Below are 18644 nucleotides of genomic sequence, written 5' to 3'. Positions count from 1 at the left end.
ACCAAGCTTTAGCATCACCCTTTAATGAGAAAGGAAATATTTTGAGAATAAAGTAGTAGCAAGTCTTCTCATCATGAGTAAAAAGGGTGGCTATATCATTCAACTTAGTAAGATGTGCCACAACAGTTTTAGTTTCATAACCATGGAAAGGATCAGATTCAACCAAAGTAATTAACTCTGGTTCGACAGAGAATTCATAATCCTTATCATCAATAAAGATAGGTGAAGTAGCAAACTTAGGATCACATTTTTCATTCTAGAATTCACAGATTTTTCTTTATACTTGTGTAATAATTTCTCTAGATCATCTCTATCCTTACAAGCAAGAATATCTCTAGTTGTTTCTTCACTCACAACATAACCTTCCGGTACCTTAGGCAATTCATATCTAGGAGGGCTAGTTCTAGCAGGTGTTTCAGGAGTTTCTATTTCAAGCTCATCATCAGATTCAACAACATCATGTTGTATTACACTATTACGCTAGCAATTTGTTCATCAAGAAATTCACCAAGTGGCACATCATCATTAACAAGCAAGGTACTAGCATCATCATAAGCATCATTCATAGTAGAAGTAGCATCATCAATAACTTGCGACATATCAGAATTAATATCATGTGGTGGTGTTGCAAGTTTACTCATAACAGAAGGTGAATCTAAAGCAGAACTGGATGGCAGTTTCTTACCTCCCCTCGTACTTGAGGGAAATATCTTAGTCTTAGGATCCTTCAGATTCTTCATAGTGATAATATGATAATAATCCCAAGTGACTCAATAAATATAGCTATGCTCCCCGGCAACGGCTCCAAAAAAAGGTCTTGATAACCCACAAGTATATGGGATCACAACAGTTTTCGAGGGTAGAGTATTCAACCCAAATTTATAGATTCGACACAAGGGGAGCCAAAGAATATTTGAAGGTATTAGCAGCCGAGTTGTCAATTCAACCACACCTGGAGATTAATTATTTGCAGCAAAGTAGTTTGATAGTTTTGATAGTGGTGACAGCATCAATAGTAACAGTCACAGTGATAACAATAATTTTGTAGCAAGTGTAATAGTGGTGATAGCAGTAGTAACTTAGCAAGAACAATATAGGATAACTTCGTAGGCATTGGATCAGTGACTTGTTGGATGATATTCATCATGAGACAGTTATAACCTAGGGCGATACGACACTAGCTCTAGTTCGTCAATATAATGTAGGCATGTACTCCCTCCGTTCCTTTATATAAGGTGTATCTATTTTTTGGAAAGTCAAATGAGGGCAAGTTTGACCATGTTTTTAGAAAAATATATCAATATTCACAATACAAAATTTATATCATTCCATCCAGCATGAGAAGTAGTTTCAAATTTTATCTACTAAGAATTGCAGATATTGTTATTTTATTCTATAATCTTGGTCAAACATTAACATGGTTGACTTGCACGGAAACCAATACACCTTATATTCTAAAACAGAGGGAGTATTCCGTAAATAGTCATACGTGCTTATGGAAAGAACTTGCATGTCATCTTTTGTCCTACCCTCCCATCGCAGCGGGGTCCATAATGGAAACTAAGGGATATTAAGGCCTCCTTTTAATAGAGAACCGGAACAAAGCATTAACACATAGTGAATACATGAACTCCTCAAACTATGGTAATCACCGGAAGAAGTCCTGGTTATTGTCACTCCGGGGTTACCGGATAATAACATGTAGTAGGTGACTATAACTTGCAAGATCAGATCTAGAACATGGATATAATGATGATAACATGAACGGTTCAGATCTGAAATAATGGCACCCGAGGCCAAAGTGACAAGCATTAAGCATGGCAAAGTCATAACAACATCAATCTTAGAACATAGTGGATACTAGGGATCAAGCCCTAACAAAACTAACTCGATTACATGATGAATCTCATCCAACTCCTCGCCGACCAGCAAGCCTACGAAGAATTACTCACTCCCGGTGGGGAGCATCATGGAATTGTCGATGGAGAAGGGTTGGTGATGACAAAGAATGAAGATCCCATCTTCGGAGCCCTAAACGGACTCCAGATCTGCCCTCCCAAGAAAGAACAGGGCTTGGCGGCGGCTCCTCTTATGGATCGCGATAATTCTTTCTCCCTGGTTTTTTTTTCTGGAATAATGTGATTTCATAGCATCGGAATCAGGGTTTGCGGGGCCACCAGGTGGGGACAACCCACCTGGGCGCGCCAGGAGAGGGGGGTGCGCCCTGGTGGGTTGTGCACGGGAGGGGGTGCGTATCACACACTAGATCAATTGTTAGTCGTGTGTGGTTCCCCCCTTCACCGTTTACACCCCAGGTCTTATTTTCGTAGTGCTTAGGCGAAGCCCTGCGGATATCACTTCATCGTCACCGTCACCACACCGTCGTGCTGACGGAACTCATCTACTACCTTGACGTCTTGCATGATCAAGAAGGCGAGGGACGTCATCGAGCTGAACGTGTGCAGAACACGGAGGTGTCGTGCGTTCGGTACTTGATCGGTTGAATCACAAAGAAGTTCGGCTACATCAACCGCGTTGTGAAACACTTCCGCTTATGGTCTACAAGGGTACGTAGACAGACTCTCCCCCTCGTTCATATGCATCTCCATGGACAGACCATTGCATGTGCGTAGATTTTTTTGTTTTCCATGCAATGATTCCCAACAGTGGCATCATGAGACAGGTCTATGCGTAGATGATATGCACGAGTAGAACATAAAGAGTTGTGGGCGGTGATAGTCATACTGCTTACCACCAACGTCTTATTTTGATTCGGCGGTATTGTGGGATGAAGCGGCCCAAACCAACCTTACATGTCCACGCACATGAGACCGGTTCCACCGACTGACATGCAACTAGTTTTTCATAAAGGAGGTTGGCGGGTGTCTGTTTCTCCTACTTTAGTTGAATCAAATTTGACTGCGACCGGTCCTTGAAGAAGTAAAATAGCAAACTTGACGAAATACCGTTGTGGTTTTTTGCATAGGTAAGAACGGTTCTTGCTAGAAGCCCGTAGCAGCCACGTAAAACTTGCAACAACAAAGTAGAGGACGTCTAACTTGTGTTTTGCAGGGCATGTTGTGATGTGATATGGTAAGACATGATGTGATAAACGTTATTGTATGAGATGATCATGTTTTGTAAGTTATCAGCAAGCGGTAGGGTCCCTGTGGTTGTCTCTTTATTATATGAATTGCAAACCCCATGTAATTGCTTTACTTGTCACTATGTGTTAGCGATAGTTGTAGAAGCAATTGTTGGCGAGACGAACACGACGCAAAATGATGGAGATCAAGGTTCGAGCCGGTGATGATGGAAATCATGACGATGCTTTGGAGATGGAGATCAGAAGCACGAGATGATGATGGCCATATCATGTCACATATTTTGATTGCATGTGATGTTTATCTTTTATGCATCTTATTTTTGCTTAATACGACGGTAGCATTATAAGATGACCCCTTCACTAAATTTCAAGGTAAAATTGTTCTCCCTGAGTATGCACCGTTGCTATAGTTTGCATGTTGAGGCACCACGAGATGATCAGGTGTGATAGACTCTATGTTCACATACAACGGGTGTAAGACAGTTTTGCACATGCAAAATACTTGGGTTAAACTTGACGAGCCTAGCATGTACAGACATGGCCTCAGAACACTGGAGACCGAAAGGTCGAACGTGAATCATATAGTAGATATGATCAACATATAGAGATGTTCACCATTGATGACTACCCCATCTCACGTGATGATCGAACATGGGTTAGCTGATTTGGATCACGTATTACTTAGATGACCCGAGGGGTCTATTTAAGTGGGAGTTCTTAAGTATTTTGATTAATTGAACTTAATTTATCATGAACTTAGTCTTGATAGTTTTTGCATATCTATGTTGTAGATCGATGGCCCGTGCTACCATTCCCCTAAATTTTAATGCGTTCCTAGAGAAAGCTAAGTTGAAAGATGATGGTAGCAACTATACGGACTGGGTCTGTAACTTGAGGATTATCCTCATTGCTGCCTATCCTGATGAACTGTGATAATCAAACTGTGATCGTCAAGATAAACAGTTCTAAGGACAATACGAAGTCCTCAAGACATGTGAAGAGGAGACTAAAATCTGTCAGAAAATTGAGGAACTCCGGAGTTATTACGTTGGATTATATCCAAATGTTGAAAAACTTGGCAGATCCCTTCACAAAGGGTCTATCACGTAATGTGATAGACAATGCATCAATGGAGATGGGTTTGAGACCCACCGCATGAGTTGTCCATAGTGGTAACCCACTCTATGTGATCGGAGATCCCGTGAAGTAGAAACGGGAGACAAGTTGTTGGTCAGCTGAGAGGAGAGTATCCCTATTTCAATTATCCCACTCCGTGAAGATGAAATACTCTCATGATCTGCATGGCAGGTTGATAGTTATCTTAATGTGTTCCAAGTGGCTTATTTGAGTAAGCAGAGATGTTGTCCTGCAGAGCATCTCTCGAGGAACACACCTATATGAATTTGACTGTTAACGTCGCAGTATGTGAGAATTGGGTGTTCTCTAATAAATTCATGAAAGGCCCTAGAGTATGACGTATACGCTCCACCCGCGGGGAAGCCTTGCGACAACCCAGTATCGGTCAAGAATTTGTGTGAAACTAGTCCCGCAGAAAACTTGTAGTTCAAGGCATAGTCCACTATTCAAGTTGTGATATAGTCTAGCATAAACCTCTCGGTGGAAGTTCAACTTTACAGTCTCCACTAAGCATCGATATATAAATAATGTTTTGGAAATAAGTGATGAGATGTGCTAATGAGACTTTGTGGGGGATTGTTGGAATTTGCTAGTAGGCCTTTGGCCCAAAGCCCAACTAAAATTCCGAAATTCTCTTGGCCCATCCATGCATAGCTTGTGAGTGGTGTGAATGGGACTAAAGTTTAGTCCCACCCTGAAAGTTGAGTGAGACTTGCACCTTTTTATAAGGTGAGCTCTTCTATCACTTGTACGATCATGAGAAGAGGAGACCTACACGCACGCTCCTTCTCCTCGCTTGCCTCGCCATGCCGCCGAGCCGAGGACAGAGCTATGCATGTTGTCTATATTTTTGCTGCTCGGGAAAATATAATGAGTCAATAATTAATAATTAACGAACACATTATTTACTGAACTGTTTCTGATTCTTTTGGATCGCGACGACTCGGACGTGGGGTTTACTCCCACGACCTACTCGGCCTGCACTATATAGTCAGGCAAACGTCTACCCTAGCCGCTACCGTATCGCATGGTTTCGCACCACCGTTCCAGATCATTGCGCCACCACGCAAGTCTTCTCCATCCATCCTTTCGGCGTGCACTGCGGGAAGGGACAACAGGCCTCCGGAACCCCGTCTCTTGTGATCCTGTATGGGAGAGGGGCAATCAGGTTTTTGGGGAGCGCACTCACGTGACTGCTGGCAGCGACGACTTCGCCGCCAACGACTTCTTCCCCGACCTCGACAACCTCTTCCTCAACAACATGGGCGACAACATCAACACTGGCGGTTTTGCTCCCGCTGAACCTTATGTGATCTTGTCCTCCTTGTTCGAGATCGTGCTAGAATTCTTAGTTCTAGTCTGTGCCCTAGATTTGATCTGTTCATCTACTATGCTAGTCCACATGATTAGTTTAATCTCTGTTTTTGTTGTCATGATTTATTTACTGTTTATTCGGATTAAATCTCGTAGTAATTTGCTCATATACTCAACCCAGGCATCCGCCTGTATATAAAGGGGAGCCCCGGAGGCGGAAAGATTAAGTTACAAGCTCTCAAGTACTAGGCTAGCCAAGTTGCACCCTTGTAATCGAGATCATCATCAATATCAATCAAGTAGGAGTAGACTTTTACCTCCACCGTGAGGAGCCGAACTTGGGTAAATCCTTGTTTCTTGATTTCGATTAACACCGTTTAAGCAATCACCTAGCGGTGATGACCTCACGACTAAGTCCTTTCATGAGGACATCTGCCGTGATAAAACCATGACACAGGTAGCGGTGGTTTTTGTTACCCGCCACTGCTTGTTTTCAAAATAGTTGTGGCTGATTACATATTGCGCCACTCATTTGAGTTCACCTATAAGGGTTTTCCCAGTAGTGCCGGCAAATGGGCAACTACCTCCACCTACAATGTCTACATGATGGACACTACCAAGGACACCGTTTTTTACCCATTTTTGTTATTTGCTACCTTGATGTTTTTATTCGTTCAGATTATAAAAACCTATTTCTACCATCCATATTACACATCTATCACTCTCTCTTCGCTGAACTAGTGCACCTATACAGTTGAGAATTGTATTGGGTGTTGGGGATACATGAGATTTCTTGTATTTGATTGCAGAATTATTTAAGAGAGAACCATTTTCATCTTACACCTCACATGGGTCGATAAATCTTATGTCAGCCGCTTGAGAAAAATTTGCTATTATCCTACAAAACTCTACGCTTGAAGGCACAACAAAGTCTAAAAAATAAAGTTGCGTAGTAGACATTAGAGAACATGGTAGAGTTCGAGGTGATCCAAGTGGAGGAGGTGGTGGAGCAGCAGGCCATCCTCGACGCCATCTAGTCGGAGGCCGAGATGGAGGCCAACCATCGCTTCCCCCATCAACGGAGGGCGGAGATCGATGAAATCTTCGCCGATATGGACGAAGACGATGATCCGAAGTTGTGGCAGGCGGATATCTACCGGAGCCCGGCACAAAGATCGTTGACATTTCCGACGACGAGCAGTGTAGGCTAGCTTATCTACATAGTACGTAGATTTGATTTCACATGCTTTGTATGAATTTGAAGTATCAACTGGTCACTGTCTGCCGCGGACGTTTAAGGGTCAGATTTGTCAAGTCCGTTGTAGATGCTCTAATCTTCCGAAAAGAAAGATGAAGCACAATCTTGGTGTGCATAGTTTTGCCTCCAGATGAGAGTCGCGGGAAAACGTGTAGTACGCCTTCCGCTGGCGCTAGCAGTAACCAACTTTACGCCTTCAGACAAACCAGTCCCGTCGGTGCACACGGCCCCACCGACAGTCTCCGCAAAAACGCATCCAAAATTTCGCGGCAGCGAACACCCCGCGCAAAAATCCATCCGAAAACCACGCTGTCCCACCCGCCATCCACCCAGACGAGATTCACTCCCTCCTCGCGCTCCCGCACCCCGCCTCGTCCTCACAGAAAAAGCACACCTCCCGCCACGTCACCGATCCGCGCCCCCCCTTCCCCCCCCTCCCCACCGTCCACTCTCATCCGACGGCCCACGACCCGCATCACGCGGATCGCGCCCCCCAAACCCGCGGCTATAAATCCCACCTCGCTCCGCAATCCACAACCACCAATCTCATCGCCCACCACCAAAACAATCCAATCCAATCCCCCAAGAGAGAGAAGAGGAGGAAGATGTCGGGCCGCGGCAAGGGAGGCAAGGGGCTCGGCAAGGGCGGCGCGAAGCGCCACCGGAAGGTGCTCCGCGACAACATCCAGGGCATCACCAAGCCGGCGATCCGGCGGCTGGCGCGCAGGGGCGGCGTGAAGCGCATCTCGGGGCTCATCTACGAGGAGACCCGCGGCGTGCTCAAGATCTTCCTCGAGAACGTCATCCGCGACGCCGTCACCTACACCGAGCACGCCCGCCGCAAGACCGTCACCGCCATGGACGTCGTCTACGCGCTCAAGCGCCAGGGCCGCACCCTCTACGGCTTCGGCGGCTAGGCCGAGGGCCCAGCCGTCCAGCTCGCCACGCCGCCGTCCGACCGAGAGTAGTAGTGGTATCTATCTAGTTGCTGTCTAGGGTTCGTGGCTCTCCGTGTATGCGCAGTGTTTCGCTGGTGTGTGTCTGCTCCCGTCTTGTGAGCTGGTGTTGTACTGGAAGAAATCTGGAATGGAAATTGCAGTAGCTTATCCCTGAACTCCTCTGCATCTCCTGCGCTGTTCATCCTCACTTGGGCACGGTTTCAGTATTTCCGAGTCCGCTGACAGATTCCCCATCCTCTACTCTTGAATTTTTCTGTCCCCAAATCAACTTGGTTTTGCTTCAGCGTACGACATCTGTAGCCATCTTCTGCATTATTTAACATCTCTGAACTGCGAACCCAAATCACCATGTCTGTCTCTGAAATTTTTCTGCAACCAGATCCATCGCGTTGGCTTCAGTGTGCTTCTGAACCATCCCGGCATCTTCGTCTCCGAGCCGTGAGACGCCCACCCAGCCGAGCTGATTCAAACTGCAGTTCCACATCCGTCGAGTAACAACTGCAGCCGCCGATCCACCCAGCCGGAGAATGGAACGGCTCGTCTGCTCCGGCACGGCGGCGGCGCAGGTACGAGCCGCAACCCAAAACCTGTTTCGACCCAGCGATTTCGTCGAACACCCGAGGTGCACTCTGTTCTCCTTGCCCCCTTCGTTTTCGTTCACGCCCCATGACTCTTGCTTCTGAAACAGATTGGAGCCGAGGTCGCCGCTGACCGCGGGGATGAGGGGAACGCGGCCGCCGCCATGGGGGCCCTGGAGTTGGGATCGCGTGCTCGCCTCTGCCCCGAATCGATCCACTTTGCTGCTCCTGCGACCTCTCGGTACAGATCTGCTTTACCACCTCGATGTCTTTGCAAAAGCTGTCATGATCAGCCACAGCTTCGATTTGGGAGCTCATACCAGCTTTATTGGTTGCAATTTGGATGCGTTACCAATCAGGACTCCTGATATTTTCCATTTTCCATTTTTTTTGAGGAATTCCAAAAATATTTTAAAACAAAAGACTACCCCAGAGACCTGAGTAGCTGACCTGACCATTTGAACTGTGATGTGAATCAGCTATTTCCTTTTTTTATTTAAAATATAGGTGTTGAGTGGCTGACAACATTCTGAAATGTGATGAGAACCAGCTGATTTCTTTTCTTTGCTTGTTCTTGAAAATGGACATCGGCCAACGGACTACCTTTTGAATTATGACAAGGAGCAGCTGGTTTCTTTGGCTGAAATTAGATTTTGACTACCCGACCCATCTTTTTTGATGGTGGTAACTGGTAAGAACACAGTTGATTTCCTTGGCTGATAAGATATATGAACTGAATGCATCATGGAGAAACATGCACCAGTGTGGACCTAAAGGTGCAAAATGCAAACATTAGGTTGATGGGGTCTGGGTTTGGTTTACCAGTGTGGACCCATGTAGTCATATATCCGAGGAATTTGTTATTATTGTCTGGGTGCTGAGATCTCTGGCTTTCACAGCCTTGAAATGATCAAACGAGTACTATGATACAGTATATAAATAATTACTAGCTAGCCTTGGATTGGGATGGGAAGCAACTGATTTCTTTGCCTGATTTTGAAAATAGATGTTGACTATGTGAAACATCTTTCTAAATTGTGGTAAGAGGCAGCTAATTTCTTCGGCTAAAAGTAGATTTTGACTATCTTGTTTATTTGGCTGAAAATGCATATGAACTGAACATATGCAGAGGCAGACGATAGGAAAATACACGCCACATTATGGTGCTAAAGGCGCATAAATAAAGGTCGACGGGTTCTGTGTTTGGTGTTCAGCAACCCATGCAGCCATGTATCCAAGGATTTTATGATAACCTGAATGCGGAGATTTCAAGCTTTCAGCCTTGAAATGGCCAAGTGAGTACAATGATATCGAAACAGCTCTAGTTAGAACCTACATCTGGAAAACTGTCTGAAAACTGTATGTAGCTTACGCTATTCCTTATTTCACACGAGCTTAGGCTATTGACGAACATGACAATTGCACCAGTTGTATACATTTTGCAACTCAGGAACCTTTAAACATTAATAAGAACGATTCACTATCATATTGGCACCATACATTTCCGAGTTGAATTTGATTAGTTGGTAATGGTGATTGCTAATGGTATTAGTAGCTTTGGTCTCTTTACATTTGAGACTGATACCCTTACAATCATTATAAACTGATATTACAAAGTTTTTGGAACATGAAAATTGTGCACAGAATAAGATACATTAAACTTCGTTTCTGCCTTTTGTATTAGTGCTTTCACTATAAATCATTGCATTGGATGATAGATACAGGCTCGAATGCACCGATACGGATACAGTTATCAGTATCGGGCCAATACGGATACATAAATTCGTCATTTCAAAAAAGTGCCAATACGGATACGTTGTAGCTACTCAAAGCAATCTGGGGAGATGAGAATAAGAGATCTTCCGGGATCAGAGAAGAAAGAAGAGGAGATGAGCTTGGATGGGCAGGAGAAATGAAGAGAAGTGTACATACATGGCTACTGCGTGAGAGGGGACGTTGGTGAGGAGGAGGATGGCTGCTGCGTGATAGGGGATGTTGGTGAGGAGGAGCAGCTTGGTGGTGAGGTGTGAGCACGGGAGGGAGGAAAGACGCTGTGAGGGAAAGGATGGGGGGCATCGGGGCACTAGGGTTGCTGGTTGCCTCTTAACTGGGCTGAGTGGGCTCTTACCTGGGCTGGAAAAGTATCCAAAACGTACTGGCAAAGTATCCTTCGAGTATCGTAATTGTTTTAAATCTTTTATTTTCGGATACTCCAGGGATGCATATCGGGGACATATCAGAGGAGTATCGGTATCGGATACGGTATCCGATACTGATACGCTGGTCGGCTGAAGTATCCGTGCATTCGAGGATACAGGTAAAAGAGGACTTCAAGTACAAAGTAGCCCATTTGTATATTACATTACCAAAAGAAGAAAAGTATAAGCCTACATCAAGAATCAGAGTCCAAACTTAAGTGTTCATACTGTCCAAAGTGAGAAGTGTTTTTATCAAACATATACAAAGATACGCAGTGTAACTAGTGCTGGATTTTCTGGTTAGATCATGTTGAGCAAGCTGCATTCTCTAGTTCATTACTTGGTTTTGTTGCTGCACCACAGGTCTTCCACTATGAACTGCATCCAAGAATTGTCTTTGTCATTCTCGTTTGCAGTTGAGGACTCTCCAGCATCCTCGAATTCTGTAACCTGTTCTTGATTTCCTTTAGCCTGTGATGAGCTGCATTCCCCTTGTTTTTCAAATTCACCAGCCGGCACATTTTTCTTGAAAACCCGACATAGCGCATAGGAGTCCTGTAAAAGAACAAGAAAGATGAACAACCAATCCTCATTCCCCCTTTTTTTGCTTTCACATGGAACAAACTGTCTCTTATGTTGGACGAATCATGACCACATGGATGGAAAATTAATTCCATTCTAACCTTTCTGCTTTATTGAACAATACACAGCTGCATACTTAAACTGTGTCAATGATGCTTCTTTCTTATGCCGGGGAATTTTGCTGCTCTATTACAAGTGCTATATCTAAAAGTTCAACTAACGTTATATCTTTATAATTTGAATCATATGGATGTAAAATTAATGCCATGCTAACCTTTCTGCTTTAGTGAACGATATACAACTGCATACTTAAACTGTGTCAGTTTTGCTTCTTCATTATGCCAGGGCATTTTGCTGCTCTATTACATGTGCTATATATATATAAGTTCAAATAACGTTATGCCCTTATAATTTGAATCATATGGATTTAAAATTAATGCCATTCTAACCTTTCTGCTTTACTGAACAATTTACAGCTGCAAACTTAAACTGTGTCGACGACGCTGCTTCATTATTTTGGGGACTTTTCCTGCTTTGTTACATGTGCTAATGTGCTATATCTATACATTTGAATGCCCTTCTATGTTTATGCGCGGTGGATTGGGGTCTGTTTTTTGTTTTTCTTAATTCTTTTCTATAAGACTCACAATTAGTTATTTGCGTTCTAATAATAAAATATCTGTGTTACACTTGCATCTTCAAACTTATAAACTGTGTAGATGCTGCTGCTTCATTGTGTTAGGGACTTTTGCTGCTCTGGTACATGTGCTATATCTATACGTTCAAATAATGTTCTATGTTCATACATGTGCTGGATCGGGGTTCGCATCCTGCTTTTTTTCTTGTTCTCTTTTGTAGGGCTTATCATTAGCTACTCTTGGCTTTTCATGATAGAATTCTAGGTTTCTAGCTAAATAAACCTTGTTTATTACCAATCTTTGGAAATGAATCTCCAGAGAATTCAGCATTATGTGCAGCAGGAAATGATATGCAAGTTCAGTGCTGACTGTAGTATGCTGCTACCCAATAGTCTATTAGAATATGATCAACCATCCACACTTATGAACAGTTTTTGGTGGGTTATTTGCTGTGTTACGTTTGGACTAAATGTAACCAAATTCAGTTGTCACATAAAGCGATGCACAAACTCTGAATAGTACTACACTATTACTGTATAAACAGTCACAGAAATGTGAAAAGGATGGCCCAGTATGCACAATTTCTAGCTAGCAAGTTTGCTGTGCTCTGCTCTCCCATCTAATCTACAGTTTACATGGGATCAGAAGTTTATGTTCAGTTTTACTACCAAGTAAAGTAGGAGTGGGACATGGAGAATAAAGTGCAAAGCCACCGACACAGCACTGGGCCACACCGAAGGATGTCTAAGCTTTAAGGTAGCATAAACATGCAAAAGACCTAGATTATGTGTACTCTGCATCATGAGGCGGTGGTGGCACCCCTTATGCAGTCACACAGTATGGTTTCAGTTCAGAACCAAGGATTGGATGTTACATTTGTCTTATCAAGAGCACCAAAAAAAGTGCACCATGTGTGACCCCATTAGAAGAACTTCTGCTGTACTTTGTAAAGTATCTATGGTCTATGGAAGCAAGGAATACTTTATGCTGATGGATATGGGCCGGGGAAAAAGAGATAAAAACCCTAGCTTTTCATGCACTCCATGCATAAACAACATAGTTTTCCTGAACTGCGTATGCCCTAGCTAATTTTTCCCTCTTTTATTGTCAATTTTATTACAGCTTTTTATAATAAAAACAAATTTATTTTAGCAAGACAATATCTCTAAAATCCTGCATATTTCCAAGGTATGATTACTACAAGATTGGCTGGATTTTAGTACTATGAACTGCATCCTGAGCTCACTAAATGCAGCAGAAACACAATGATTTAACTGATACTGAAAGTGAGGAGAGGAGGATGAAGGAGTAACCTGAACCCCCATGGTGTTGTTGCATTCGCTTTCCTCGATGCGGTACTCATGCATGACCCAGTTGCTCCTGATCCCCTGAGGAGCTCGGCCTTGGTAGAAGACTAATGTCTTCTTCATACCGATTGACCTCTTCTGGTAGTTGATGGATCGATCTTTACCGGTTGATTTCCAGTATCCTGCCCGAGTTGCTCGGTTCGTCCGGCATCCATTTGGATACTTCCTATCCCTTGGCCCAAAGAAGTACCACTCAGGGTCTCTACTGGGCAGGAACGATTTCTCTTCCGAAACAAAGAACATATCCCAAGTTCAATCAGGACTCAGCAGTAGTTAGGATGAACAACACAACGGAGTTTAATTTTTCAGGTTACCTGCTAGCTCCCAAGGCTCACACTTGTAGAGGTCTACCTCTGGGATGATGTCGAGTTCGATGCTCTGGCCATGGACCTTCCTCTTGAGGTAATAGTTCACAAGCTCCTCATCAGTTGGATGAAACCTAAAGCCTGGGGGGAGACCAACCGGCGCCATGATCTCCTGGTTCGCCTCCTCCTTTGTTGCCGATCTTTCTCTTTGTCTTTCCCCTTTGTCTTTCCCTACCGTGTCCAGCTTCTGCGCTCTTTAGCCCCTCCGTGAAATGATTCAAAGCCTGCCCTACAAGTAGCCGTGTCTCTCTTTCCAGGATTCTCACACAAGCAGGCTCTGGACGTCTTACAGCACCGAAGGATCTTCTTTTCATTTCTTTTAACGGAGCCGACTTTTGTTCTGTTTTTTATCTGGATAACACACTTTTATGATCTCCAATGCTGGTAGGTCGTGGAGGGGCGCTGTACCAGCATGAGAAAGTTGTCACGATGCCGCCTGCCTGGACCTTGCATTAGATCATGTTCTTTTGCCCACTGAACTTGTTTTTGTGCCTCACAAGCTTAGCCTCTTTGAAGTGTCGTAGAGAAGAAGAGGACTAAAGACAAGGGTTGGGAGCTATGCCACATGCATCTGTCTTGGGATCAGCATTGTAAAACAGAAAGTTTCAGAAGGGAAAAGGAAAGGTTCATGTAGCCATGAGGCCCTATAGTGTCAATGAGCTTGCATTGCTAGCCATTCAGACATCTAGATCAGACAAAACTTTTAGCTTTAGATTCTGACAAAGGAGTAATTGAGTGCTTTCGATCATCACATTTCCAGTAGAGCATACAAATGCCTCCAGAAGCGTAAGTTGATTAGAAAGCTCCTTGTGTTCAACAGTCCATAGAAATTAACGGCAATGATCTAGATCCTCTCTTTCTTGAATGGAAGCCGTTTGATTAGTAAGATCAAATGATCAGAGGCTGGGGTATACCCCCTTTTCAAAAAAAAAGAAAGATCAAATGATCAGTCTCAACGCAAGAAATATTTATGTGTACTGCAACCTTATTTTGAAGGGGATAAATGATGTGCTGAAAAACTGGCTGTTATTTTCTCCGAAACTCCTCCAACACTACAATGCCAACGAAGCAGACGGCGTCGCATGTAAAGAGGCCAGCGAGTAGCCTTACCCAATTCTGTACAAGAAAAGAAGGGCATCACCTTCAGATGCATGTGGTCTAAAGCAAATTCTGTTTCTAAATGTTGATTTGCAAATTACTTTGCAGTTGGTGTGACTATCCAAACGGCGAAACGGTTCAAGGGTACTATTGACCTGCTGGGCCATTCTGAAAAAGATTCAGAGCCAACACGCTTGTAGCGAAGATTCACGGTGAAGACTCATATAAGGTAGACTGCAGAACTTTAGTTCTGCCTTCTCTGGTACCAGCGAGGCAGGCCGGACCGATGCCCAGAAAGATGATATATCATTACTGTTTTTGCCTGAGATCTGCATAGAAGCTTTCCTGGCCATGTGGTAAAAGGAGATGTTATTGGAGCACCACTCGGGAAATACTTTGTTTCAGTACACGGTTTTGTGAAAAATACAGTCCCAGACCTGTATGTTTCCTGAGAGTACAAAGCTGCTCTGGGCTTATATTTATTGACTTGAGAAGGATTCTTATTGACATTCTAGGGCTACTGGTAACAGCATGTGGTAACCCCTGATCTGGAATAGTATTCCTTCAACGCTTTTGTTCACAGAAGTGTTCAATTAAGCTTCTTCGTCAGCACTGATGCATGCCTTGCAATCCAAGCATGCAATGGAACCTGCTGTATAGGATTTTCCATGTTTATAGGATGGTTCTTTGCATGTGATGTACAGAAAAAAGGTAGGTTTTCAGCATACGAAGATATGTTTAAAAATAGTAAAATGGTTCACGGTGAAATATCTATTTTATGAGTCATGAAGTATAAAAGAATGTTTTTTCATATCTATATGCTTGGTCTATTTTTCTTATGAAATATATATGTAAACAATGTATGATACAAATTTGGTTGCGAAAAATTATACTGTAGTTGCAATTTTATTTTCTTATTTATTGATCAACAGATGAATGATGAATTTACTCAGGCAATAAGAACCAGGTGCCAGGTTTGGAGCAGATTGATGCAAATTGAGCAGGCAGGCACAAACAGTTACATTTTTGTTCAATTCTATTGACATACAGGGAGACGACACACAACAACTATATATGCTATGGAATGGCATAGCCTCACTCTTTCTTTTTCACAGGAAGAGGAGAAAAAAAAGCCTCCAGTGGAGAAGCATAATAATACATATGAACACCAAGGAAAGCATGAACATAAGAAGAAGAAAAACACGAATGTAGTCTGATTGTTCCTATCATCATCATATATAAATATAAATCCTCCTTATGAGCTCAACTCCAGGAAGGATTACAGCCTTCACCTTGAGGCCAGCATCGATCAATCGGTTACCCAAACTCCCAGCAATACGCTGGAAGATGGAACCCAAAAGGATTATATATACCTTATTACTGCTTAATCTTCCACCTTCAACGCTCGGTGATTATTGATAAATTGCCAGCAGCACCGATCACAAAAAGAAAAAGGAAAAATATATAGGTATATATCAGGAGGATTATTTCCACCGACAGAAGAAGCTCTCCGGCCGCATGCATGATCAGCCGGCGCAGGAGGTGCTCTCCTCGGCGGCGGTGCTGGAGCACCAGGCGTCCTCGGAGATGAACTGCATCCAGGAGTCGTCCTTGTCCGCGTCGTCGTCTGCGTCGGCGTCAGCACCGCCGGAGGTGGACCCTGCGGGCACGTCCGGCGACGGCGTCTGGTAGTACTCCTGGCCCGTCGTGCGGCTGCCGGCGAGCAGCTGCTGGCAGGCGCCCTCGAGCAGTGCCATGCTGCACTGCCCCTCCTGCAGCTCCTCCACCTCGGCGCAGATGGCGTTCTTCTTGAAGACCCGGCACAGCGCGTACGTGTCCTGATCCATCCACCATGCATGGTATATTAACTCATGATAGGAAAAAAGCAAAAACAAGATCCATCCGCTATTGTGGGTTCTCAAGTCTTTCCTGAAAGTTTATGCACACACTGATGTATGATTATCTCATGTGCAGTTACTTCTGCCAATTAGTAGTCAACAGGCCTTGGGTTTTGGGCAATTTGATCCATCAGAGTGCCATCATAGTGTTGTATACATTCTTGTTGATTGTTAATCAGAAAAGAGGCCGATCGATGATCAAAGCAAAGCGGGAGAAGAAATAAGAAGACTACCGGCCATGGAAGAATCAGAAGGGTGCGAGGATGATGATGGGATTCAGCACGGAATAAAGCGGAAAGCGCGGGAGGACGCCGACATGCATATGGCCATGACACGAGCTGCTATCTCGCGCCAAGATGCATGAGGGCTTGCTTTGCTTTGCTCTCTAGCTTTGGCTAAGGCCCTTTAGTGTCTCATGATCAGTGCACACTGCTCTAATCTCACCCAAAAAAAAAGAGAGAACGTAGCGTAGCATGCATGGTTAACACGCAGAGTACGTACTACTCTTATCTTAGAACAAAGAGCGTAGCTGGAGAACGAACAAATACTACTAAGGCCCCGGCTTTTACTTTTGATAGTTAAACTTTTTGGACAGCAAGGCGAGGCCTACATGTTTGTCTCATCAGAGTATAGCTGGATGAAAGCAAAGTGACCCATACGCTACTACCAGCACTCGTACCGTTTTACAGACGTGATAGAAAGCCATGTTTTAATCCCCTCAGAAAATTTTTATGCCTTTCATTTGGGACGCAAGCAGAAAATTTTCTTTGCCCAGCCAGCACAAAAGAAAAGGATCAAAATTTTCTCAAAGCCCTAACTTCCAATTCCTAAAAAAGAACCCTAATTTTCCGTGCATAGGAGATGACGATCACCATGCACATGACGAGAGATATGATATAGCTAGAGAGAACGAAGGTGATTAATTATACATACCTGGATGGCGATGGTGTCCTCGGAGTCCTTGTCGTCGAGGCGGTACTCGTGCATGACCCAGTCGGTGCGCACCCCCTGTGGCGCGCGCCCGCGGTAGTACACCAACGTCTTCTTCATCCCGATGGCCCGTGCGCCGCCGCCGGCTCCTCCGCCGCCGTGGTGCTGCTGCGTCATGACGCGCCGGTCCTTGCCGGTGGACTTCCAGTACCCTGCCCTCGTCGCCCGGTTGGTCCGGAAGCCGTTGGGGTATTTGCGGTCCCTCGGCCCGAAGAAGTACCACTCCGGGTCACGGCTTGGCAAAAACGACTTCTCTGCACGCCATGAGGACGTACGTTGTAATTCGCATCAGTTCACAACACATACGCGATCGAGATCACATGCGAACTGAGATCGGTGGTGCGTACTGCACGTACCTGCGAGATCCCAGGGCTCGCACTTGTAGAGGTCCACCTCCGGGATGATGTCGAGCTCGATGTGGAGCCCGTGGATCTTGCGCTTCAGGTAGTAGTTCACCAGCTCCTCGTCTGTCGGGTGGAACCGGAAACCCGGCGGCAGACCCACCGGCGCCATACCCCGGCGATCGACGACGGCGTCTGCGTGCTCCGGGCTGCGGCAGCTAGGTTGGTAGCTGCTTCGGCGGAAGAGCAAGACGCGCACTTTGCTTCTTCTTCTCTGCTCCTGCTGGTTGGAGGAGGCTGCTGCCTTTACCGAGCGGCCAGCTGCCCTTATAAGTAGGTTTTCTCTTGTTCTGGCTTCTGGGTCGATCGTCGTCGGCTGGGGTAGGAGGCACAGTAGTCGTCCTCCCCTCGAGATTTCCATCGATCGGATGGGGGCCACCTTTAGCTAGCTACCTCCTCTTTTCCAGATTCCTCGCAAGCTTCATCCTTTTCCTTACACGGCCGACCGCCCCTCATTTCTCTCTCTAGCTAGACGTGTAACTCTCTCTCTCTCTCTCATCCTGGCAAGTGAGTGGATCAATTTTTTTGCGAGTGACTAGATTACTCCATTGCTGAAATAAAACTACTAAGACAGTGTCCACTATATGTCATGTCTTTATTGAGGTTTCAAAAAAAAACCAGGTCCTTAATAAATGGTTTATATAATTATATTACATAATCTCGGCCCAACAGTTAAAAAGCTGAGGACATGTTTATACATGTACAATGTGAAGCCATTGCTACATTGTTTGAGCATCCGCACCCTATAAACACCT

The 18644-nt window shown here is 44.6% G+C and overlaps 3 protein-coding genes and 1 long non-coding RNA gene across 4 annotated transcripts; 2 read left to right on the top strand and 2 right to left on the bottom strand.

Moving 5' to 3' along the window:
* The first annotated feature begins 7354 nt into the window (after window positions 1-7354).
* Window positions 7355-7929, top strand: LOC119311527 (histone H4). Its single transcript, XM_037587155.1, has one exon. The coding sequence runs from the start codon at window positions 7421-7423 to the stop codon at window positions 7730-7732; it is 312 nt and encodes a 103-aa protein (XP_037443052.1). The 5' UTR covers window positions 7355-7420; the 3' UTR covers window positions 7733-7929.
* Window positions 7930-8232: 303 nt separating this feature from the next.
* Window positions 8233-15107, top strand: LOC119306117. Its single transcript, XR_005148868.1, has 2 exons — window positions 8233-8593; window positions 14709-15107. It is a non-coding gene; the product is annotated as an uncharacterized LOC119306117 (long non-coding RNA).
* LOC119306116 (NAC domain-containing protein 86-like) lies at window positions 10656-13703 on the bottom strand. The gene is made up of 3 exons (XM_037582437.1): window positions 13452-13703; window positions 13084-13361; window positions 10656-11105 (listed from the first exon to the last, which is right to left on the bottom strand). Exons 1-3 carry the CDS (start codon window positions 13606-13608, stop codon window positions 10887-10889), a joined length of 654 nt encoding a protein of 217 aa, XP_037438334.1. The 5' UTR covers window positions 13609-13703; the 3' UTR covers window positions 10656-10886.
* A 613-nt stretch (window positions 15108-15720) lies between the features above and the next one.
* On the bottom strand, window positions 15721-18100 carry LOC119306114 (NAC domain-containing protein 86-like). The gene is made up of 3 exons (XM_037582436.1): window positions 17845-18100; window positions 17432-17742; window positions 15721-16438 (listed from the first exon to the last, which is right to left on the bottom strand). Exons 1-3 carry the CDS (start codon window positions 17999-18001, stop codon window positions 16127-16129), a joined length of 780 nt encoding a protein of 259 aa, XP_037438333.1. The 5' UTR covers window positions 18002-18100; the 3' UTR covers window positions 15721-16126.
* Between the last annotated feature and the right edge of the window lie 544 nt (window positions 18101-18644).

Source organism: Triticum dicoccoides, chromosome 5B (genome assembly GCF_002162155.2).
Source record: "Triticum dicoccoides isolate Atlit2015 ecotype Zavitan chromosome 5B, WEW_v2.0, whole genome shotgun sequence".
Taxonomy (NCBI): domain Eukaryota; kingdom Viridiplantae; phylum Streptophyta; class Magnoliopsida; order Poales; family Poaceae; genus Triticum; species Triticum dicoccoides.
The sequence above is the reverse complement of the archived record's forward strand: the minus strand, read 5'-3'. Positions and strand labels throughout refer to the sequence as shown.

Bases quoted from the DNA above. Each gene is read 5' to 3' on its own strand.
- LOC119311527 (XM_037587155.1), top strand. From the start codon at position 7,421: ATGTCGGGCCGCGGCAAGGGAGGCAAGGGGCTCGGCAAGGGCGGCGCG.
- LOC119306116 (XM_037582437.1), bottom strand. From the start codon at position 13,608: ATGGCGCCGGTTGGTCTCCCCCCAGGCTTTAGGTTTCATCCAACTGAT. The intron at 13,362-13,451 runs GTAACCTGAAAA...TTGTTTCGGAAG, and splicing joins TGAGCCTTGGGAGCTAGCAG to AGAAATCGTTCCTGCCCAGT. The intron at 11,106-13,083 runs GTTACTCCTTCA...GTTCTTTTACAG, and splicing joins ACAACACCATGGGGGTTCAG to GACTCCTATGCGCTATGTCG.
- LOC119306114 (XM_037582436.1), bottom strand. From the start codon at position 18,001: ATGGCGCCGGTGGGTCTGCCGCCGGGTTTCCGGTTCCACCCGACAGAC. The intron at 17,743-17,844 runs GTACGTGCAGTA...CATGGCGTGCAG, and splicing joins CGAGCCCTGGGATCTCGCAG to AGAAGTCGTTTTTGCCAAGC. The intron at 16,439-17,431 runs GTATGTATAATT...TGGATGGATCAG, and splicing joins AGGACACCATCGCCATCCAG to GACACGTACGCGCTGTGCCG.